The following is a 24,687-nucleotide window of genomic DNA, read 5'->3' as shown; positions in this document are numbered from 1 at the left end:
AACAATGGTTCACTTAGGAACCGGGTCCCCTTTTTGAACCCATGAGCCCCCTCTCTGAGCTTGGAACAAGTCACTAGTCCCCTTTATGAACTAGCGACCTGCCTCTTGACACAACTCAACATGAATGTATTAACATGTTAACAAAATTTCAATGTGTTAAGACCCCCATTTTGATCCTAACATACATGCATTGACAAACTCGTGTAATCCTCTCTTCTGGATTACCAAACCAACTCACACAATACTCAGCATAGCAGCACATCCCAACCACATACAATAGCATAAAAATTACACTCAACATGTATAACACATCGATTCCCACCAATATCTCATAAACATATTAATCATAGCATTCACCGTCGACAACACGTCAATAATACATGTAATTCACGTCAGTTAACTATAATGTTATGGCACATTTAGTCTCTAACTACATTATCACTTGATAGGAAATCGCGTCAGCTTTTCAATGCTTCAAACGGAATCTCGTCTGGACTTACGGATTAAAAGTTATGATCGAAACATTCGGCGAACCAATCTATTGACGCTTCAAAACAATCTATTGTAGAGACCTATTGTTTACGTGATTTTTCAAAACTGGGAAGGAGCCAATTGATTACACCTTTGGATCAATCGATTGGTCCGTGTATTTTTTTTAAATTCCAATTTTTTATAAAAGACCAATCGATTACATTGCCAGTCCAATCGACTGCCTTAACCTACTGTTGCGTTTTTCATAATTTTTTAGAAAAACCAATCAATTGCTCACCTAGGCCAATCGATTGGCGTCTGCTATTTTTCCTAAAATTTCAATTTTAAATATGTGCATTAGAATCATTTAATTCCTAAACTCCTCCCAAACACTCCCTAACACCAAAAACAACTTATTTCGAGTTTCTAACATAGTAAACCAACATTGCAACCATTATCTCATCACATCCTCATAATTTAATCGTTTAACAAACATAATCATATATTTCTATACTTTCACAATTCTCTAAAACCTTCAAACATATCAATGGTGGAAAATACATGAACACGTCAAAACATAAATTTATTCACACATTGACACATGAATTTCAATACTCATAATCACATAAATCACATAGAATCATCAAATTCAATATCATCAACAAAATTCATTAATCCTATTGGAGATTAAGGACTCGTCTACCCTACCCTTCATGCATAAGCCTTTTTTATTGAAAGTTATTCTCCCCCTTACCTTAGATTTTTGTTGTAAAATTCTTCCAAGCTCTATCAATGGATGTTCTTCCTATGCCACTTCTTTCTTTTTCTCTTGCCCTAGCCTCCTTTTCCTCTTTTCTCCCAAGAATTCTACGTACTTCTCAACTCCCTCCTTCTAATTCTCTTCTTACACTAAAAACCTAGTCTCTTAATTAGGATATTCATACTTTACCCTTAATTTTCTCTCTAATCCCCACCCTCCCCTCCATATCTCTACAACTTCTATTTTATCTTTATATATCTATTTTATTTAAATAATATAATCAAATAGTTATTTTAAATAATAAAATAATTCCGACTATTCTCTCTTTCTCTAATTATCCTCCACACTCCCACCATAAGATCACACACCCTTACTATCGCCCCCATTTATTTAATTATCACCACATAATAATTAAATAAATGCACAAAATTCTTAAATAATCTAATTTGGGGTGTTACAAATACTTTTGTGGTTAATGTTAAATATAATTGTGAAGATGTTGATCTTTTGACTAATCCATTGTATTGGTGGCTTGTGGTAGCCTTAGTTACTAGATTATTACTCACCCTAGCATATCTTTTGTTGTTCACTAAGTAAGTCAATTCATGCATTCTCCTCACCATCTTTACCTAGCAGTAGTTAGTCATTTAACTCATTACTTGAAAGGAACCTCACACTTTAGTTTATTTTTTTCTTCCAAAATAGTCCCTTGATTGAGTGCTTATAGATTTTGATTGGATAGTGATGTTGAATGGGGCATGTTTCATGGCTCTTTTTTGATTTCATGGGAAAGTAAAAAACAAGAAAGAATTTTTAAATCTTCTACTGAATCTTAGTATCGTATACATGTCAAAAATAAGTTGGATTTGTGATATTTTATATGGTGTCAATACACGTGTCATGCAAGTTGTTGCAAATCCTGTTTTTCATGAACGCATCAAATATATCAAAGTCGATTGTCATTCATTCTATCATATCTATAATGATCAATCAATATCACTTCCTCATGTTAATACTCAGTTTCAAGTTGTAAATATTTTTACCAAGGTCATTCTGCGTCTACATCATCAATTTCTTGTTAATAAATTGATGCTCCTTCCCACTCATGTCAATTTGATGAGGATGTTAATATGGAGTGATTTGATTTTTCTTAATTGTATATATTTTCCATTTTTAGAAAAAAAAACATCATTAAAATATTTATAATTAATGGTTGGAAATGCTCATGTTATTATAAATATAAATAGAAGCAATACAATGAAAAATGACTTCAAGATCTTCTTCAGGGATGTAATAGTGATGACCATTAACATGAATGGATAACAATTTTACATAATATATAAGAGAAAGCGTTAAGAAAGATCTAGAAATTAATGAATTGGATAGAAACAACTCTTGGATAGAACTTTAAGTGGATTTTGATTCATGTAGTCGACCGCACTTAGTTAGATAATGCTTGGTTGTTGTATTGACGGTATATCTGTTGATTGGATCTTCGGACTCGAGCTTGTTTTATTGGATCTCGTGGTGAGCGTCAAATGAAAAAGATGGCAGAAAACTGTAGCTGACATAGTGGAATTATTATCCGAGGCCAAGGGTTACACACCAAGGACGAAAAGCACTAGCCAAGATAGACATAATTTCATAACAGTTTAATACCAATAGTGAAAATAAAGATTATTAAATATTTCAAATACACATACATCAAAATAAACTATGTTCTTAGAGTTGTACATTTTACATGTCCACTATCATATTAACTTGGCAATATTGGAGATGAAATGGTAACTTGGAAGTCAAGGACAGGACAACCCTCTGCTTGTACACCCGGAGCTGTGGGGCATCTAGCCAAAGGGCAGTGATCTGCTTCAAGACCCCACCATGATGGACCAAATATACCATAAGACTGAAGAGCAAAGTAAAGTAATAAACCCATAAAAGCAACTCCAGCATCTAAACCTGCTGACAGAATATAAGTATATCTAGCCCACCATGCTTTGAACTTTCTATAAACATAAAAATTGAAAAATATTCCAACAATTCCCCAACTAATATAATTCACAGATCTCACTGGAGGGATGCCGGATGCACCTGCAATGATGATAGGAATGTTAATGAGTTGAATCCATTTGTGGTTCGGAAATTTGATAGATAGAAGCCACACTGGGACAGGTGCAAGTAGACCAATAAGGAAAAACCAATTCATCTCAGGATATACGCCGTCTTTGGTAAACATTCTCTTTGGCCCTACAACTCCCCATATGATGGAAGCATTGTAGAACACATCATCACCGGGACATGTCCAAGGACTACCTTTTGGCAACAATGATTCATCGCATATGTTCTCGATAGATGTTAGAAGCCACCATGCTGTTCCAAAGTGAACAGATGATGCAACTACTGTGCCAACAAGCTGCACAATGAACATTGATTTTGGTGGAATTTTCATATAGTGGCCTAATTTGAAGTCACCAAGAAAAGCAAGTGCTTGTACCATGCTGATATGACCATAGGTTTTGAAAGCTACATTAGCTAGTGGCTTTCCTGGATAAATGAAACCGATAACCAACTCCGTGATCACATTGAGACCCGTACTAATGTTTGTTGTTGCTTGAATGACACCAATTGGTAAAGTGAAAACTAATGCAATTGCTAGAGAAAGAAAAATTCCCCACCATGGAAGTTGAAGTTGCTTGCCAAAACCTTCGCAAGCTACTAAAGCCATCATAACCATTAGAATTAGAATGGAAACAAACCACCATTCAGGAACTTGTTCATAGTTTTTCTTCATAATTCTTGTATGGACATCTCCGAGATGGTTTTTTAGTGAACTTGCTGTCTTCTTCCACATCTGGAGAATCATTTTTCCGTGGAAGAGGACAACATGTGAAATTGTGGCTGTAAGAGCTGCAAAGCTCAATCCGTACTCGAAAGCAAATATGACACTAAGATAGATCTTGCTGTAATTGTTGTAACTGTCTATATCAATGCCAAAAGTTTTGGTATTGAGGATCCGAGTAACGTTGTAAGTTGCACCGGTAGAGTCAAATGTGTGAGAGCTAATGAGGGGAAACTTTTTAGCATCATATAAATTGTTCCAATAGGCAATTGGAACCAAAACATACATATACAATGAGAATCCAACCATTATGTTGATGATGGCAAAGCCAGGAACAGCCAAAGGACTACCTAAGAAGCCAGCAACTGTGTTCCAGTCCAGGCCAAATGAACCAAGGCCAAGGCCTTTCATGCCTGATCCGATCTGTTGCGCAGTGATGGAATCTGTCCAAATCAAGCAAACAAAAGAGACAGTTGATATTGCTTGGAAGAAATATCCTGGAACAATGTAATACGCGAAGCTAGCTACAAAGACTACGAAAAAGAATTGCAGCCTAGAAGTTCCTCCTTTAGGCCTTTTTTCTTTTTCATGAAATGCTCTAAATAGAGACACTTGCACAAGGTTTGCAGGCCACCACATGTAAGGTGAATCAACAAGGAACCTTCTGAAAATTCCAGCCCATCCATACCCTAGCATCTGAGTCGATAGTGCTAACATATACGCTGCTACTGGATTAATACTTCTGTGATAGAAAGCCTTCACAATTGTGATTATGTTAATTGCATAAACACCACTAGACCCTGAGCTAGCAAAGATAGTTATCAACACATGTTCCTTTAAAGAGAATGGCCCCGGATTCAACGAAAAAGACCAGGTTGTGAAAGGGACTTGAATTGGTTGTGTGGGAAGTGTTGCAGCCATAAGTTTCCCAAGAGGGAGTGTAATGATCTGAGCTGACACAGAAGAGATGCTCAAAGGATTGGTTCTGTAGCCTAAAAATTGATTGACAAATGCAAGGAGCACACATGATGCTAATCCTAGAATCCATGTCCGGAAAGTGAGTGCTGGCTGAGAAGGGTCATCGGTGATTGGAACTGTAAGCCTCACTTGTTCAATAGGACTATCATTAATGCTATATTCATCTTTTCCTTCATCTTCTAATTCTATGACCCTATTTTGAGACCCTTCACCACTTGATATCTCAGATTCCTAATCCAAAAAAAAAAACAAAGGAAAAGAGCAAATTGAAAGGAAAAACATTAATCAAGCCTTGCTTGGATAAACAGCTTAATTAAGTATACGATAAACATTATGCATGTATTAGATTATTGTAGTTGGAGAGTGGAAGTAGTTAGTTACCTTATCCAAATCAAGAAGAGGAGTGGTAACAGGCATGCAATCCTCTGAAGAAGGAGATGATGCATTCTTCTTCATTGCTGCTATAAAATTAAATAAGCTTGGAAATTATTAAATAGAGAGAAGAAGATGACTGTGATGTTACGTGTTGGAAAGGATATACTATATGTTGATTTCAATGTTAGAGTTGTGAACTCAAGGTTACTGCATGAACATGGACATTGTATTAATTAGAAGAAGCTAACGTAGCTAGTGTGAATTAATGTTGAATTTGAAACATCAATTTCATTATTTGTATTTGTCTTTAGAGGGTAGTTATGTTAGTTTGCTTTTGCTAGCATGACAACTGATATTTATTACAAAATATATTAGAGCTGGTTCTCTTTGCCAGGAAGAAAATGTCATATTTGACTACTTTATATCGTAGGAGTGCGCATGTAACTGGGGTGATCTGGCATTTTTGTGCCTTTGATGATTTTTTTTCCTTATCAATATATAAAAATAATTAAATAGGGTACATGAATATTAAATTTAGTTTTATAATAAAATGATGAAAAGAAGTATAAGAGCACGTGAATGAATATTATTGTGAAAATATTGTGTTGGAAGTTAATTGGAATTTGGAAACCTCCTCTCTGGGATTGGATTAAAATTAACTTGTGATGGTGTTTCTCAAGACAAATTGGATTTTTCTTCTTACGGGGGTATTGTTAGATTATGATGGTAGGTTCTTTGGAGTCTTTACTATTTTTATTGGTGTTTTCAACTCTCTTATTGTCAAATTTAATGGTGCGATGTTTGCAATTAAGTTCGCTCATGAGAAGGGTTGGCAAAATATTTGCTTAGAATTTGACTCTATAGCGGTAGTGAAAGCTTTTTCTTCTCCTTTTAATGTGTCGTTACAAGTTCGTATCAGGTAGATCAATTGTGTCAACATAACGTCTAACATGTCTTTTGTTGCAACTCATATTTTCAGAGGAAAATAGTTGTGCGAACTCTCTTGCCAATTTAGGACTAACGGTTCTAAATTACACTAACTTTATTTCGATCCCTAATTTTGTTAAGAATCAGCTTGATTTGTCTTTCTTTAGATTTTGTTATCCTTGAGTGGGTTTTGGTTTAGTCTCCCCCTACTTTTTTGATATTAGTTTATTTTGGTGTTATATAATCCTATTAAAAAAAATATATATCGTAAAAGTTTGACTTTTTCTTTAAATCAAATATAAGAATATTTCTTTTTAAATGTTATGACGTACTGAACTGTGTAAAATATTGTACACGGTGCACTACCATTAAGTTATAATTGCTTTTTTTTTAATAAGCAATTTGTATCTAACGGGTTTCGATATTGTACACGGTGCACTACCATTAAGTTATAATTGCTTTTTTTTTAATAAGCAATTTGTATCTAACGGGTTTCGAACCTGAGACCTTGAGAGGAGCACACTCTCGAGACACAAGCGTTTCACCGCTAGATCACACACGCACACATGTATGTTATAATTGCTAATGATGTTATTTTCTAACAACTATTATTATTTGAAATTATAGGTGTTTAAAGTCAAGACACCAAGATCATACTACTTGATGTATGATGTGTACATTGTAGGTTGCTTTGTTCCATTTTGATTTTGATATATTATAAAAAAAAAATTGTTCCTAATGGAATTGTGTCATTGATGTAATTCAACTTTTGGTCTAATTTAATTCACAAATAGGTATATTGTCGTTTCTGGTATGATATTCAGGTAAAAATTTAGGAATTCTGTAAACCCAAAAAATATATCTTAAAAAAACAAATAATATCACAGCAATTTCTAATTCAACTGTTGTTATAAGTAGAGCGCTATCCTGAATAATAAAACCTAAGAATGACGTTGCTAGGATTCGAATCCAGGACCTATGAATTATTTCACAACGTTTGTTTCATTCACCTGTAGTTATAAGTAGCGCGATATCTAACTTATAACCACGGTCACACGTCCGTTGTGGTAACCAACATACATACAATGACACACTACCTAACAACGGACGTGCAACCATGATTATATGTGTTTTGCAACTATCATTATATGTGTTTTTCGTAGTGGTGTCATGATATCTCTGTCATTTGTTTATAAATTAACGCATTTTCATAGGCGAATAAACACATCTCTTCTAACTCATCCAACTTCAGTAATATTTTCCTCCCAGCCAACTTTTCATCAAAGTCAAAAAATTTAACTGTCTAATAAGCTTTATGTTCCAGTTTCACAGGAAGATGACATGTCTTTTCATAAACTAGTTGATACAGAGAAAATCCTAAATGTGTCTTGAAAGCTGTTTTATAAACCCACAGAGCGTCATCTAGCTTCTTGGACCAGTCTTTCCTTGATAATGCAACTGTTTTTTTTCCAAAATCTATTTAAGTTGTCTGTTTGACACTTCTACTTGACCACAAGTATAAGGGTGATGCGGTGTTGATACTTTATGCTTAACATTGTATTTTCCATCCCTTTTCCAAGTATTTGTTAGAGAAGTGTGTTCCCCCATCGCTGATCAAAATCTTGGGTACTTTGAACCTAGCAAAAACATTCTTTTTCAAAAAAATTAGTAACAATACGAGCGTCATTAGAACTGCAAGCAACTGCCTCGACCCATTTAGTAATACAATCAACACACACTAGAATATAGATATAAAAGTTAGATTGAGAAAAAAGAAGAAGGATTGAGTGAAAAGAATTAAAGGATTTTGGTTGGAAGTGTTTGCTTTTAGTCATAACACCGAAACCCTCTACTTTGGGAGAACTCGAAATTTGTATTGGAGGAGGATTTTAGAGGACTTACATAAATTTTTTAAATATTTTTTATGTTGTTATATTATTTTGAAAGTTAAAAATATACAGTAATGATAAACATTATTTTAGCATTCTATATAAATCTTTTTTTTTTTAAATATCAAATATTTTCTTACATTTATTTAAAATTTCGTTTCAAAAATCTTTCCTTCCCCTCATCTTCAAACTCTCTAATAAGTACCTTTATAGAAGGATTTGTTTTTTAGAAAATCGGATTTTTTCCTGCATGCAATGACAAACACATTTGAAGATTGAAGATTTATGGCTCATAAACAAAATTGAAACGTTTGAGTTTTGTATTTTAGAGACATCTCTTATTTGCAAAAGACTCTCATTTGCAACTTTTAAAAGTGAATGGAAATATTTGAAAATTTGAAAATTGATTAATTATTATTTATATTAATAAAATATTATTAATACAATTGAATAATTAATATAAATTAAATAAATAATATAGATTAAATTTTAACATATATGGCATTGACACGTTATCAAACCAGTGTCATCTATAATATAATAAAAAACACTTGAAAAAGAAAAAAAATTAAAAAAATATTTAAAATTAAAAAAAATAAAATAGAAAAACCAAATTACAATTAAACCTTGTAAATATTTATGAAAAAAAATGCATTAAAAAAAAAGACTTTCAATAAAAAAAATTATAAGAAGAAGAACACAAATAATGGGTTCAGGCGACGTGAGTTTTGCTGCTCCCTGCATTTCGCTAACGTTCGTTCACCTCTCTCGCTCTCTGTACGGTGGCAATGGAGAGAGGGGCGACTAAGAAGAAAGCACCACCTCTCTCTTTGGAACAATTCATCTCCATCACTGCCCCTCTTCTCGACTTGGAAAAGGTACTCACTTTCTTCCTCTCTTTTCCAATCCAATTCACTTCTCAAACGATACGCTTCAACTTTCATATACCCTAATTTTATCCTTTTGTTTTTGCTTCAGGAGGCTGAGATATCGAGTTCAATCGCCACTGGTGCATCCAGGAATTTGGATACTGCTCAAAAGAGAGGATCAACAATTCTCAATTTGAAGTGTGTGGATGTTCAGGTTGCCTCATTTTCAGTTCTTCTCTCTTGTTTTCACAATACCCTTTACGCAAGTGTTTTTGGAAAAAGGTTTTTTTCAATGTGTGTAATTTGATGTTGATGTCATAGAGATTCGACGAAATTTTACGTTGGCCGTCGACTGCCTAACACAACCCTCCCCTTTTATTCGGACTTGGGACCGGTAGCAAAGCTAACATAGGCAGGTAGAGAAAAGACATGTAGATTCTATGGTAAGGAGAGAATATCATATGGAGAGAAGTCAGACAACTAAAGGTAGAGGAAGACGTAGAAAAACTATAATAGAAAGTATTAAGAGAGACCTCGAGATTAAGAATTTGGATAGAAACATGGTTTTAAATAAAACATTATGGCAAATGTTGATCCATGTAGTAGACCCTACTTAGTGGGATAAGACTTGGTTGTTGTTATGTAATTTGATGGTTTGATAATGGAGACAAAGTTAAAAGACAGAAAAAGATGGGATTCAAAAATATGAGAATAACAATGAAAGTGGATGTTTGAATTTTGATTTTATATTTCACTTATTTCATTAATGTTGAGATCTTTTATAAGATTATGAAGTAAAAGGAGCTAGGTATATAGTTGGTTTTTTCCTTCATGTTTTTCTGTGCGTTTAAGTAGTAAGCAGGTGGAGCTTCAATTCATATGGTATTCTTATATCGTGACTCTTCTTTTGTTGTTTTACTCTGAAAATAGACAGGGCTTATGGGAAAGTCTCTGATCGAGCTCCAATCCACAAAAGCAGATGTTCTTCCTGCACACAAGGTAAAGGGGTGATTTTCTTCTATCTCTGTCTTCTGTTAACGGTTGAGTCGACTAATTTCCGTAGGGTTTATTTAGCAGTGTATTTTATAAGCCTACTTTTATTGTATGCATAGTTTCTCTTTCCTTTTGACTTTTTATTATGCCATAAAACAAAAGCATCTTGTGGCACTGATAAGGATTGAGGCTATTTTCCATGAATTAAATCGATATTGTATTACTTTTAGGAGTTAATGAGTTTTTATTTTTTGTGCAGTTTGGTACTCATGATGTTGTTGTTTTAAAACTCAACAAGGCTGATTTAGGTTCTCCTGCTCTTGGGCAAGGTGTAGTTTACAGATTGAAGGTATATGATTGGTTTTCTTTGGGAAAAGAAAAAAATTGCCCATGCCATTAGCTGTGGACGGTCTTGCCTTTGGATATTACTTTAACTTGCTTGTTTGATGCAATTTCTAACAGGACTCATCAATTACTGTAGCTTTTGATGATATACCAGAAGATGGTTTAAACAGTCCCCTAAGGCTGGAAAAAGTTGCAAATGAGGTATGACGATAAACTCCTACTCCCTAGGCACTTCTTATTTCTTTTTGTTTAGAATAGTTCTATGGTTTGATTATAGACAATTCAATTAATAAAATGATATTCAAAGCCGTTAACTGTATGTTTTTGTGAAATATATGAACTGCACTAAATAGGAACTCATTGTGATGCTTTGTATCTCGCTTTTGATTAGTTCCTTGACTGTTTTCTTATGTGTTTTTGTAAACATACATGTTAGCACCTTGCTTGGGATTTTATCCATTTTTTTACTCAATTACTTGCTCTTGGGTTCTTATATACAGAATTGTTTATCGTTTATCCAGGTGACATATCACAGGATGAAAGATGCATTAATACAGTTGAGTAAAGGTGTGCATAAGGGCCCTGCTTCTGATCTAATCCCTGTCTTGTTTGGGGAGAGGCAACCAACAGTGTCCAAGAAGGATGTATCCTTCACTTCCGTTAATAGAAATCTTGATCACTCCCAGGTGTGTAATCTAATTTCTTGCTTGGTCGTTTTAGATTTCATTTTTTTCCAGTTGTCTATTTTATGTAATTAGTGTAAGTCATATTTCACATTTTTTTGCACAAATATGTCTAATAATTCCTATTGCTATCCATAAGTCCTCTTTAAGGGAAATTTAAAGAATTGTAATTTCAGGACTCCATAAAGTATATTTTCAATTCAGAATCATTAAAGACTCTCAGTTTTATCGAATATCTGCCATGGCGGATATCCGTGGTGGTTTTTGGGTTTTTCTGCCATAAAACGGTTGTTATGGCTATGTTTTGGTTCTCCGCCACAGACCACCATCTGCCAGTGCCAACGATAATACTCACTGACCACTCTATTGTTTAAAATGACATTCAAAGTGTGTTCATCATATAAGTACTTATGTATAAGCTATTTATACAGCAATTACAAAATATAGAATAAAGTCAAAATATTTTCATATAAGCTACAAGTTCTTTTCATATGTTATCCTAGAGAGTTGATGGAAATAAGTTGGAAACAACTTGTGAACATGTCATAAGCTATTTTCATCAGCTCCCCCAAATAATCTCATTAGTGCTTATGCTAGTAGGTAGGCTCAAATAAGCCAATACAAACAGACCCTTATTGTCCGTCCAAGCATAACTAGAAAGATACAATTGAACTGAGATTAGATGAATTTTATCAATTACTTATGAGATAAGTAACTAAGCTAAAATATTGAACGTGCTCTATATGATGTTGGTTGGAAATTAGTGGACCTATTAATCAGCTAAGAGTTTTGATATAATCGTTAGTTGATTATTATAGCATTCAAAATTATGGATACAATGGTAGTTTGTGACTTTAACCACCTGGGCAGTAAACTGTTCCTTCCTGTTTGTTACTGTATGGTTAGGGGAATGGATATGTAGCATTGTTCTTGGTAAAACTCTTGTGAATTATGCGAAATCAAATTTAAGTGGTTTAATTATGTTGTGATCTTATTTTTCGTGGGTTTTAGGATAGCAACTAAACAATACATCCCTATTTTCACAATAATGGTGTTTCTGCTCGAGTATTCATAATTTTTTTTCTTTGCACATCTGGGATTTGGCCTATGTTTCTAAAATCATGTATTTACATTTTCTTATCTCCAAAGAAAGATGCAATTTCAAAAGCCCTATCGTCGAAGAATGTTTTTTTGCTACATGGACCTCCTGGAACTGGAAAAACTACAACAGTGGTTGAAATTATATTACAAGAAGTGAAACGTGGATCTAAGATTCTCGTTTGTGCTGCCTCAAATATTGCTGTTGACAACATCGTTGAGCGGCTAGTTCCACACAGGTATAATCATTTTATCATCTCTTTGGCACTAAAATAATTGGCTGGTTTTTCAGACTGGCAGATTTTACACTGAATAGCACAGATAAACAGTGTCTACCCCCTGCAGAAAATTGTTTACAGAATCAGTAATGTTAGAATGAATGAATATGTTTTTTCTTACTCCAAAGTTCTTCCCCTTGACAAAATACTGATGATGTGCAAATTATAGATTTTAAAATTTGCAAGCCTTTTTTAAAGCTTCTATTTATTTTGTTATTTTCCTCATTCTGTGGAGAGATGTGTTCTTACTTGGTTTAGTTTTATCAAGAGTGTAAAATCACATGCCAATTCTCATGCATGATATCCAACATTTATGTTAGAGTTAAGCTGGTGAGGATTGGTCACCCTGCACGTTTATTGCCCCAAGTACTGGACAGTGCACTGGATGCTCAGGTACACAGCGACCACCTGTTTAAATGATAAAATTTTAATATTTCTCTTCATGGTTTCTTTCACCTCTTTTTATTACTATTCCACAATAGCATCAGTAAAATGGCCAAATTTACTTCAGTGTTGTGTATTTATCCTCTGTTAACTTATTATTTTGTTAATAAAAGAAGATTCCATAAAGAGAATTAACAGAAGAGCAAGTCAGGAAGGCAAGATTCTCCTAGGGCTACAAAAGAAAACAAAAAACTGAAAAAAAAAAAAAAAAGGCAATACCACCCAGCTCAAAAGTGCTCGCACTCCAATCTATTTGGACAGCCTCTCTCTTATTGAAGCTTCAAATGAAATGTTATTTTTGTCTTGTATCATACTTGTTTTCTCCCTCTCATATTGAATTTCTTTGAATTTAGGTACTACGAGGAGATAATAGTGGCCTTGCAAATGACATTCGGAAAGAAATGAAGGTAAGGTTTTACTACCTCTGTCCCTAAGTGTACTTTTGAGTTTTTTCTTGGTTTCTTTTTATAAAACCCTTTTCAAGTTTTCAACTACATTAATTATTTCTTTACCACCTTATCCTTATTTATGTTACATCTTTTTCTGCAATACTACTCTATGAAAGTATTAACTAATTCTCTCATGAAGGATCAACTTGTAAAACAACACCAATTATCAAAAAACTAATACGGAAACCAACTTTCTTAATTCTCTTGATTTTCTCACTGAACCAAATCTCCATTCTAAGTATAAATTAATTTATCATTTACCAAGATTAATAGTGTCATCTACTTGATGTTCTAATGTTTCATATGATATTATCTTTGATGATTGATGTCGGCATTAACTTCATTTTAGCATAATGCTTAGCAACATTGATTTTCTTTTTTCCAGGTATTGAATGGAAAGCTGCTAAAAACCAAAGAAAAAAATACGAGGAGGGAAATACAGAAGGAACTTAGGACTCTATCTAGAGAAGAGCGGAAAAGGCAACAGCTTGCTGTTACAGACGTGATTAAAACTGCAGATGTAATATTAACTACTCTGATTGGGGCTTTCACTAAGAAACTTGAGCGCACTTCATTTGATTTGGTGATTATTGACGAAGCTGCTCAAGCACTTGAGATAGCTTGTTGGATACCTCTGCTAAAGGTAATGTTGATGCCTAAACACTACATTCAATGATATTCATTACACTGTTGTATTCATACTTCCTTTTTATCTTCTCTTGATTGCATGCCTTTGTTAGGTTATGTTTTATTGCTGCCGTCATCTATTACTATAACTACGGCCATTAATAATCATAATCTCCAACAACATTTTTCGTTCCTCCAATAATGTCTGAAAAAGAAGTTGCTTTGAACTGGCAAAACTAACAGACTAATACTAAACCTGCACTTGATTCAGAATTAAAATTTAAAATACATTGCTTTCTAATCATTATTTCAAATGTCACTTTGATTATAATGAATTAAGTGGAATTCATTGTTTTAGGGTACAAGATGTATACTTGCAGGAGATCATCTTCAGCTTCCTCCCACCATTCAAAGTGTTGAAGCTGAGAAGAAGGGCTTAGGAAGAACCCTCTTCGAACGACTTGCAGATCTGTATGGAGAGGAAGTCACATCTATGCTTACCGTCCAATATCGTATGCATCAACTTATCATGGATTGGTCTTCTAAAGAGCTTTACAACAGTAAGGTGCTCCTAATTTTCAAAGCACTTGTCTTGATATTTGCATTACAATGAAATATATATTTTTCGTTCTGTTAAACCACTAATAAAAAAGCAGAATTTTTCAATCCTGAACTGAATAGTTAGATTATATTAGGGGATAAACTTTTTGTTAGATTTTCATGCATGGGATTATGTGATAACAGGTTAAGGCTCATCCGAGCGTTGCTGCACATACACTATATGATCTTGAGAATGTGAAGAGGACATCTTCAACTGAACCAACCATTCTTCTCATAGACACAACTGGGTATGTTGGATGATGTCATTAGTTGAAATATCCATAATCTCAGAACTGATTTTGATTAGTCTTGACGTGTGGAATAAAAATGTGAAAATCTCTTCCTAATAAAAACTGTTGAACCATCATTTTATACACAATGATTTCGCATTTTGATTAATCAATATCCAGTGACCGGTATTAGAATTTTAACAAATATCTGAGCTGATATGTGGAAGCTGGAGTGAGAAAGTCATTGTATTTCATTTTAAGCAAAATATAAGTTGTTGATAGGAGCATTCAAACAGAATATAATCCAGCTGATTATATTGATTGCTTCAGATGTGATATGGAAGAAAAGAAAGATGAGGAAGACAGCACTCTTAACGAAGGAGAATCTGAAGTTGCTATGGCTCATGCAAAGCGATTAGTGCAAAGCGGGGTGCTTCCTTCTGATATTGGAATCATTACCCCATATGCTGCTCAGGTATGGAATTGTTCTGCGGGAACTTTTAATATGAAGTGTTGTGTTGCAGCATTATAGCATAGTGGAACTTGAACAAAGTGTGGTTCTATGAAATAGCAGTTATAGCGATGCTAAAGCACTGTTAATCAGCAGAATTTGAATATCCCACTATTTTTCTGTGATCTGCGTTTGACAACATTGTTAATATATAAATGTTTGGGGGGCTCAAACTTCATCTTTAAATAGTTTTACGAAAGATGACAGTATGGTCAATGTTGTTTTTGGCAGGTTGTTTTACTCAAAATGTTGAAAAACAAGGAAAACTCGCTGAAGGATATTGAGATCTCAACAGTTGATGGTTTCCAGGGAAGGGAGAAGGAGGCCATTATTATATCAATGGTTCGATCAAATTCAAAAAAGGAGGTATTTTAAACAAGTCTGCTGGTTTTTAATTTGCATCAGATATGTCTTACATGACAAATTTGTAAAAATGGCATAGAGAATAAAAGAAGAGACTTGAAATATATGTTTCAGGTGGGCTTTCTGAGTGATCGCAGGCGAATGAATGTGGCCGTTACACGAGCAAGAAGGCAATGCTGTATTATCTGTGACACTGAGACAGTCAGTAATGATGGATTTCTAAAGCGGTTGGTTGAATATTTTGAAGAGCACGGCGAATATCAGAGTGCATCTGAGTACCAGAATTAGTAGGCGAAATTCCCCAAGGTGAAGATTGCTGTTATTGCTCTTATGTGATCAATTTGTCGATTTTAGTGATGTAGATCTGTGAAGGTTTCTAAAATCTTTTTTTTTTGCTAGAAGGTTGATGTTTTATAGAAGAAAGAAGGCAACGTCATTTTATTTAGAAGAGAAAATTATTGGTCTCCATATTATTACTTTTAGAATCATCTGGAATTAGAATATTTACTATATGATGCTTCTAAACATCACTTTTAATTTAAAGTTCTTCTGTCAAAATCTTAAAATTTGTTCCTTTATTGCGTGAATGCGACATGCTCTGTGCCACTAGAACTACTAAAATAAGCACCTTCCTAGCTACTTTCCTACTCTTAAATTGCTTCAATAGATTGAAATTCAGCACATATAAGACAAACAGCAATTGAATACTAATAGAACCAAAACAGTCTGATGGTCTAAAGCTTAGGCTGAGTTACTAAGTAGAGTACCATATCTAACTAGATTTGAACTCCAAATAAGCTATAGCTAAGGTAGTTCCTCTCTTCTTGACAAACCAGCTAAGTTTCTTAAAAATTCCAAATGGAAGTTGAGAAATTAAGCTGGTCATTCGGGTCAAATGCTTCAAGCTGGGTGGTTTCTGATTCCTGAATATCTTCAATTCCATGCATTTCAATCAATGACTCCCAATTAATATTCATGTCAGAAAATATTCCCAAATGATCATTGTCATCTCTTGACACAGCTTCATGCACTGTTGAACTTCCTGAACTCTCAGTTTGTTCCGAGGAGTGTGTATTTTCTTTCAGTATTCCCATCTGTTGAAGAAACTCGTGTAGGTCTATCTGTGGTTTCTCCTCCTGAAGATCTCCAACCATCTTATTCACCGACGTCTGAACATCTTTTTCCTTTGGAGGATCATCATGATTCTTTTCGCTGTCTAGTACATTCTGAGTTGCATGATTCTTATCGCTGTCTAGTACATTCTGAGTTTCTTCTGTCTTTGGATCTTCCGACGAACTAGAAAGTGATTGACTTGCTGCAGCAACTGCATTCTGCTTAAACTCTTGTAGCCTCTGATGGATTAAATGAACACTAGGCTGAGCGTTTACGTTGAGTAATCCACAAGACGGAAACATTGAAATGAAATTCTTCGAAGGCAACCACTTGAACTTTCCAGTTTTGATAGTCGAAACAGAATGAGGTTGCAGGTGAGGAAGATTAAGGTAAGCATCTGGTCCATAGAGTCTCCTTGCAGCCTCATCATAAGCCATAGCAGCCTCTTCCGCTGTGGCGAAAGAACCAAGCCACAGCCTAGTTCTCTTCTTTGGCTCTCTTATCTCAGCAACCCATTTTCCCCATGTTCTTTGACGAACGCCTCGATACTCACAAGAAGCGTTTTGGGGGCCACCTTTGCCCCTTGTTGGCCCTTTCTTCCATGGCTTCAAAGGAGATTTCTTACATGATGTATCCATAAAGTATATTGAGGAAATAGTAGAACCGAACAAGTGAAACTGGTATGAGTGATACTTGGAATTGCATGTTATTGGAGCGGAATATGTAGTAGCAAAGAGTGGTGGTTGGTGTAAATGTTTTCACGGTTGGAGAAATAGCAAAATCCATGTGACCGTTACTGAGTACACACTGCATACATACTCATACTCACATTGTTTCAAATCACGCTTTTCTTTTCTTCATTTTCATTTTTTAATCTTTCTACAAGTTTTTTAATTGCTAATAATGTTTTAGGTTTTTTCTGTTTTTGTTCTTATTTTGAACAGCCTTAAAAGTATAAGCGTGCATGGTCTTAACACATGACAGATAGTTTACATGTATTTATTATTTGAACATTGTTATTTTCACACACCGAATTAATATCGAAACTCAACAACAGATCAAATGGTTAATATAGTTTAAACCAATGTTTTAAAAATCTGACCCGACTGACTAGTTGAATCGGTATGGTTCGATTGTTAGATTGTGTAAGCTATTAAACTAGTGATAATATTAATAAGTTAGAACCCGTCAAAATGGGAAAATCGGAGATTGGGTAAGCTGTTTTGATAGTTTTTTTTTAAAAAAAAATAAAATTAAAACTCGATTAAAATTTATTTAGACCATCTTTCCCTCGTTGGATTTAATTTATTTAGATTTGTATTTTGCATTATTTTGTTGTTTTTGATAACTATGTTTAAAATTAGAATTTAAAAAATGAGCAAAATTATTATGATATTTTGAAATTTTGAAATTTGTAGGTGTCATGATTTTTTTTAGAGATCAAGTCATCCGGTTTAACAGTTATATAGTTTTGTTCTAGATACTCATTTATACACCTGAATTATCTAGTTTAATTCGGTTTAATCGTGCGGTTTGATCAATGACTCAATAATTCGATCAAAAAATCAATAACTCAGTACTCTTATCAGTTTGATGATCGGTCTGATTTTTAAAATATTAATTTAAATTTATTAACTGCATTCAATTATTAATAAATATAGCAAGGTGTCAATATTGTCAAATTATCATTTTTTTTTCATGATTTATTTGCACAACAAACAAGATAAACATCTCTTTATTTTATAGAAAATTAAGATAAATTTAAACATAAACATAATTTTTTCTTTGGTCAAATAGCTTATTAGATTGAATTTCACTTTTTAAAGATGAATAAATTAAAATATATATAATAATTATGCAAAATTACTAATTGAGTTGGCTTAACAAAATTATCATCTTAGCTTTTTTTTAAGTCAAATAAGTTGTTTTTCCTTTACAAGATAACCACGTCGCTAGCAATGTTGAAGTGCACTAGAAGTTTTTTTGGAGTTTGTAGAAGCCAATTCAAACATGCACTACATATAATTAACTTTTTTAAGTCAAATACGTTGTTTTTTCTTTACAAGATAACCACGTCGCCAGCAATGTTGAAGTGCACTAGAAGTGCTTTTGAAATTTGTAGAAGCCAATCCAAACATGCACTACATATATTTAAGGAAGGATGAAGATGTTTACATTCCATAGATTATTCCTTTGCAAGAAAAAAAGAAAGAAACATTCCATTGATTATTTTGTTTGACTATTTCACTCTACACACTCTTTCTGGTTGTGGTCTTCACGGGTGACACAGATTTCCTTGAGCTCCAAATGGCATCATCATCATCAGTTGGTCACGATAATTCATTGAATATAAAAATGCATTCATATTTAGTAATGTTATTGAATGGTGGATTGAGATTGTGAGTAGAATATTTGCAAATGAAGACTTTTGGGAAGTGATATAGTGATTGTCATGAATGAAGTATATGTCTGACACACTCATCCTTGGATTCTATTTTGATCATACAAAATTAAATTTGTCATCGGGGAGAATCTTAGTCATTAGATAAGAATAAGACTCACCTCAACATTTTTTCAAATCACTGTTGTCCTGCTATACACACCCCTGATTCTCGAGACTCAACTTCATCTTTATCCCATGTATGTTTTCTCTCTATCAATGGATCCCATTTTTGCCCGTTATCACTCACACATATACATATATCATTATTTATTAATAATTATACACTTATTATTTGAAAACATTCCACATATAAAAATTCATTAATAAATTATTTCTCATACCATGGGATCAACTTAAGTTTCATGAGATATTTGAGTTTCGAAAATTAGGCTTAGATGATATATGTTAACATGGGAACAAGGGTATAAAAAAGCTATTATATGTTCACAATATTTTATTTTATATAATGCATTGTATATTATTATAAAATTTCCAATATATGCCTAGGTGATAATTTGTTGGATCGGGTCAATTTTACAATTTTCAATTCAAAAATTTAATCCAATTCAATTCAATTATTTATGTAATAAAAAAATATAGAGAATTGTCTTTTCGCTCCACATATATTTTAGGTTTTGTTTGCGAGATTGGAGGAAAAAAGAGAGGAAGATTTTGGAAAATAGGAAGGATTGGATGAAAAGAATAGAAAGATTTTGGATAGTAGAATTTTGGAGGATTTGATTTGATTTATAACACCAAAAACCCCATAAAATGGGGGAGCTCAGAAATTGTATTTAATGAGGGTTTAGAGGGCTTACATAAAATTTTCAAATATCTTTTAGGTTGTTATAGTATTCTGAAAATTAAAAATATAGTAATGGTAATGACTCTTTTATCATTCTAAACAAATTCATTTTTTCAAAAAACGTCAAATATTTTTCTAAATTTTTTTAAAATTTTGTTTTCGGAAGCTTTCTTCTCTCCTCCAAACTCGCAAACAAAGCCTTAAAGACTTCAAATTTTAGTATTGACTATTTTTAAATGATCCTTTCGACCGAAAGAAAGAATTCTTCTATAATATATATTTTTGCACTAATCAAAAATTCAGAAGCACTCAAGCATTGAGTCCAATAAGGTGAAACCCACTAACAATGATCCATTGTATATAATTGGCATATGTAAAATATATGGTATACACACTATTTCCAGATTTTCATTCTACTCCATTTTGGATTACGTAATCGATTTGAGTGTTGAAGTTGCTAATTTTGAAGGTCCACTATACGCTACCGCATCGAAGACCTACACTATCGTATTCAGAGTCAATCATGACTAATCACAATTTTGGATTCCAGGAAAATTTGAGTCAGAGTATCCAGTGACCTCCAATATGTGAGTGTTGTAAAAACGATGTCGGAATAACAAAGTATAATCGGTTTTTTTATCGACAAGAACACACAAGGGTAGAAAAGAGGGAAGCAAGAAAAGCACAATGAATTGGTTATAAACTGTTATTCCTTACTTTCTCTTTGAAACAAGATTATAAGTGTTATAGAATAACAAATAACCTCTCTCACCCTAATTAGAATTTGCACTATGCAATGATGAGAGACTATTATGCTATTTAAAAGCAAACTAACACTCTAAATTAATGGGCTTTTTCACACAGGTTCATTACACAAGCTAACCTAGAGAAAAAGCTAACTTAAATAAATTGGTATAGCAAACAAGCCTAATTCGACATGCTAACAATCCTAGCATACTTCGACTACAGCATGAGAACAGACTTCGAAGACATGCTATAAACATGTCAAATTGTCGAACCAAGAAGCTACCATTCGACCATACTATAGTTCGATCCAATATCTCACAAATCTCCACCTTGGAACAAACTCTATAACATCAAAGAACAAACTAACTTTCTTCATGCAGCTTTATCAACTGTATACAATGGAAAAATTTACAACTTGGCAATGTCTTGGTGATCATATCAGCAACATTGTGATCTGTTGAAACCTTCAGCACTTGGACTTCTCCACGCTTGATTACCCCTCTGATAAATTGCAGCCTCACAACGATGTTCTTGGTTCGCTCATGATAGACTGAATTCTTTGACACGTGTATATCACTTTGATTATCACATTTAACAGTGATAACTTGACCTTGAAGTTTCAGCTCCTTAGATAAACCTTTAAGCCACAATGCTTCTTTCACAACTTTAATGAGGCGATAAATTCCGCTTTAGTGATTGATAAGGCTACAACCTTATGAAGCGTCACTTTCTAACTTATTTACGTGCTAAAAATAGTGAACACGTATCTAGAAATAGATTTCCTGGAATACATACAAACTGCATAATCAGAGTCGACATACCATTCGATTACTGCTTTAATATCTTCACCATAGACTCAACTATAAATTAGGACTTTGTTCAGAGACTCATTTATGTACCTAACAATCCACTTTAATGCTTACAAGACGTACTGCATATGTTATGTTTGGTCAAATACATACCATATCATACATCAAAGAACCTACTATGTTAGCATATATGAGACTATTTATATAAGCTCTTTCAACCTCAGTTTTGAGATACTGATCTATATTCAGCTTGAATTGAGAATTTATCAGCCTGTGTTTCAATCTGTGTCTTTTATATAAGCTCTTTCAACCACTATGGCACACATATTTTTCACAAATTAGCCATAACCGCCGAATTTTTTTTGCACAATAGTCCATGGCAGTTATTTAATAACACTGGTATTTTGGTAATAGAAAAAGTAACATCATGTATCTTGATATCACAATCTAGTATCAAGTAATTTCTTCAAAACAGTAATTTGTCAATTGAAACAAATTCGCTTTCTTTACTTATGAAAACAGTATGTTTAATACCAAGCATATAACAAATAGGATAGTTATTCTTACATCGATATTATACATCCAATACTTACACCAAATATTATTTACTGTATTTTTACGATGAACAAGTTTAAATAAAAAATATATTTACGAACAATGACGTAAATAGTGTCTGTGAATAATATGTGAACAACGTGGTAAAACAAAGTTAGTTAATGAAATATAAAAAGTTGGTTAACTAAATGATGAAGCTGATTAATAAATACCTAGATATTAAATATAATTTAGTAGTAAAATAAAGTTGGTTAATAAAAATAAAAATTGATTAATGAAGTGATGAAGTTAGTTATTAAACGTCCAGATATTAAAAATAATTTTTAGTAATAAAACAAAATTGATTAGTGAAAAATAAAATATTGGTTAGTGAAATTGTGAAGTTGGTTAATAAACATCTAGATATTAAATATATTTTTTTAGTAGAAAAAAATTTTGATTAATAAAATGTAAAATATTTGTTAGTGAAATTATGAAGTTACGTTGATTAAAAAATAAAACTGTAAAATATAGTGTAGACAAATGACTTTAATATAAGAATAATATTATTTGATTTTAAAATATAAAAATAATATAAAAAATATAGTACAAGCCAATTCTTAGTCTTGACGTAACAATTTTCACTTAATACTTCCTTGTATTGAATATCTTTTTATCTTTTTATTAATGATATAAGTTAAATTGTGTAAATAAAAAATAAAAAATTTAAACACACTTTGCTAAAATTGAAGATAAAAACGGCCTAGACGTGGAGTCTTATCTCTATGACACGTACAATAGGAATACTGCAGCTTATTAATGAACAAGTTGTCCCATTTGACTTTAATTGTGAAATTATGCCTACTAATGATGACCATATAATTTGTAGCAATTGCAATAATGATGAGTGATGACCATAAATTTGTTTTTGTTAGTATACAACACGTAGTAATAGGTGCTAACTAACAGTTAGAATCAGAATGATGGTTGTGTTGGGAAACTATCACTATATTGTTCCAAAAATGCCACCATCCAACAATGGAAAAGTCAGATAGAAAAACCAACCATGGAACAAATATATAGTATGTTTTCTCAGTTGGGAAAGTGTCACTATCTCCCTCTCATTATAATAAATATGTCTCATTTGAATTATAGCAATCTTTACTACAAAAAAATTGTTTCGCTTGATTTTTAATACATTTTATTTGTTAAAATAGTTTTAATTAATACTCCCTCCATTCCTTTTTAATTGTCACATTTGTCAAAAAAATTTGTTTCTATTTAATTGTCACTTTATAGGTATAAAATCAATTATACCCTTGCTTTTTTTTTTATAGAAAAGCGGCATGGTGGGCTGAATAAAGATAAAAGTAAGGGTAAATTAGGAAAAAAAGTGAATATTTTTGTTCTTTTTTGGTTGTCTTGGTTATAGAGATTTTGGCAAGTGTGACAATTAAAAAGGAACGGAGGGAGTAATAGTTAGTAAATTAGTTGGATGAATTGGCACATCATATATATATATATATATATATATATATATATATATATATATATATATATATATATATATATATATATATATATATATATATATATATATATATATATATATATATATATATATATATACATATATATATATACATATATATATATACATATATATATATATACATATATATATATACATATATATATATATATACATATATATACATATATATATATATATATATACATATATATATATATATATATATATATACATATATATATATACATATATATATATATACATATATATATATATATATATACATATATATATATATACATATATATATATACATATATATATATATATATATATATATTACAAAAATAATAATCAGTAAAAATCAATTTCAACTATAGACAAAACTAACGTGAATCATTTTCAACCATGAATCAGTGAGAGAGACAGAGAGAAGATACACGTCTTACCTGAAAATAGAGGCGAGAGAGCTTCACAGTCACACCACATGAATGCGAGTGAGGGAGAGGCGAGAGAGCTTCACAAAACACGAGTGAGAGAGAGACGAGAAAAACCGCACACTTGATTCGCATTGAGTGAGAGAGTGAGAGCAATATTAACTTTATTTGTAGCAATGTCCATTGAGATTGAGAGGAGAGGATAGTGATAGTCTGATATTAGGTTGAATTTGAGGATACATTAGGTTAGGTTGTGTGATGTTTGGGCTAAGAGTATTGGCCGGTTGGCTTGCCTAATTAAATTTTTTTCTCTGTTGAATTTTTTTTTATGGCTAGGGAATGCTAATTATATTAAAATATTTGATTTTTTGGGTTGGCGGACTACCCATATTCGATACATGCTGATCCATATTTTTTAGGGATTTTTCGGGTCGGGCTAAAAAAGGCCCATAAATTAATGGGCTCAAAAAATAAGGACCAGGCCCTGACTTATTTCGGGCTCGATGGGCCGGTCCATTTTGACTGCTCTACACACA

General features: G+C 32.8%; 3 protein-coding genes across 5 annotated transcripts; 1 reads left to right on the top strand and 2 right to left on the bottom strand.

The window, feature by feature from the left end:
- Window positions 1–2,692: 2,692 nt before the first annotated feature.
- On the bottom strand, window positions 2,693–5,504 carry LOC131612661 (oligopeptide transporter 5-like). The gene is made up of 2 exons (XM_058884426.1): window positions 5,430–5,504; window positions 2,693–5,279 (listed from the first exon to the last, which is right to left on the bottom strand). The coding sequence occupies exons 1-2, from the start codon at window positions 5,502–5,504 to the stop codon at window positions 2,988–2,990; spliced, it is 2,367 nt and encodes a 788-aa protein (XP_058740409.1). The 3' UTR covers window positions 2,693–2,987.
- A 3,447-nt stretch (window positions 5,505–8,951) lies between these two features.
- On the top strand, window positions 8,952–16,272 carry LOC131610376 (uncharacterized). 3 transcript variants are annotated; one of them, XM_058882308.1, is made up of 16 exons: window positions 8,952–9,117; window positions 9,218–9,322; window positions 10,039–10,107; window positions 10,361–10,450; window positions 10,564–10,647; window positions 10,968–11,132; window positions 12,279–12,466; window positions 12,826–12,898; window positions 13,303–13,356; window positions 13,784–14,041; window positions 14,384–14,590; window positions 14,770–14,873; window positions 15,186–15,330; window positions 15,598–15,732; window positions 15,844–16,035; window positions 16,132–16,272. In XM_058882308.1, exons 1-15 carry the CDS (start codon window positions 9,028–9,030, stop codon window positions 16,015–16,017), a joined length of 1,941 nt encoding a protein of 646 aa, XP_058738291.1. In that variant the 5' UTR covers window positions 8,952–9,027; the 3' UTR covers window positions 16,018–16,035; window positions 16,132–16,272. The 3 variants fall into 3 exon arrangements, with proteins under 3 accessions (XP_058738291.1, XP_058738292.1, XP_058738290.1); XM_058882309.1 differs by having other exon boundaries at window positions 16,129–16,272; XM_058882307.1 differs by having other exon boundaries at window positions 15,844–16,272.
- Window positions 16,273–16,374: 102 nt separating this feature from the next.
- LOC131610377 (dehydration-responsive element-binding protein 2F) lies at window positions 16,375–17,497 on the bottom strand. Its single transcript, XM_058882310.1, has one exon. It carries the CDS (start codon window positions 17,478–17,480, stop codon window positions 16,575–16,577), a length of 906 nt encoding a protein of 301 aa, XP_058738293.1. The 5' UTR covers window positions 17,481–17,497; the 3' UTR covers window positions 16,375–16,574.
- Window positions 17,498–24,687: the final 7,190 nt, after the last annotated feature.

This window comes from Vicia villosa, linkage group LG6, assembly GCF_029867415.1.
Source record: "Vicia villosa cultivar HV-30 ecotype Madison, WI linkage group LG6, Vvil1.0, whole genome shotgun sequence".
NCBI lineage: Eukaryota > Viridiplantae > Streptophyta > Magnoliopsida > Fabales > Fabaceae > Vicia > Vicia villosa.
The sequence above is the reverse complement of the archived record's forward strand: the minus strand, read 5'-3'. Positions and strand labels throughout refer to the sequence as shown.

Coding starts and splice junctions, on each gene's coding strand:
- LOC131612661 (XM_058884426.1), bottom strand. CDS start 5,504: ATGAAGAAGAATGCATCATCTCCTTCTTCAGAGGATTGCATGCCTGTT. Junction 5,280..5,429: donor CTCTTCTTGATTTGGATAAG/GTAACTAACTAC, acceptor TTTTTGGATTAG/GAATCTGAGATATCAAGTGG.
- LOC131610377 (XM_058882310.1), bottom strand. CDS start 17,480: ATGGATACATCATGTAAGAAATCTCCTTTGAAGCCATGGAAGAAAGGG.
- LOC131610376 (XM_058882308.1), top strand. CDS start 9,028: ATGGAGAGAGGGGCGACTAAGAAGAAAGCACCACCTCTCTCTTTGGAA. Junction 9,118..9,217: donor CTCTTCTCGACTTGGAAAAG/GTACTCACTTTC, acceptor TTTTTGCTTCAG/GAGGCTGAGATATCGAGTTC. Junction 14,591..14,769: donor AAGAGCTTTACAACAGTAAG/GTGCTCCTAATT, acceptor ATGTGATAACAG/GTTAAGGCTCATCCGAGCGT.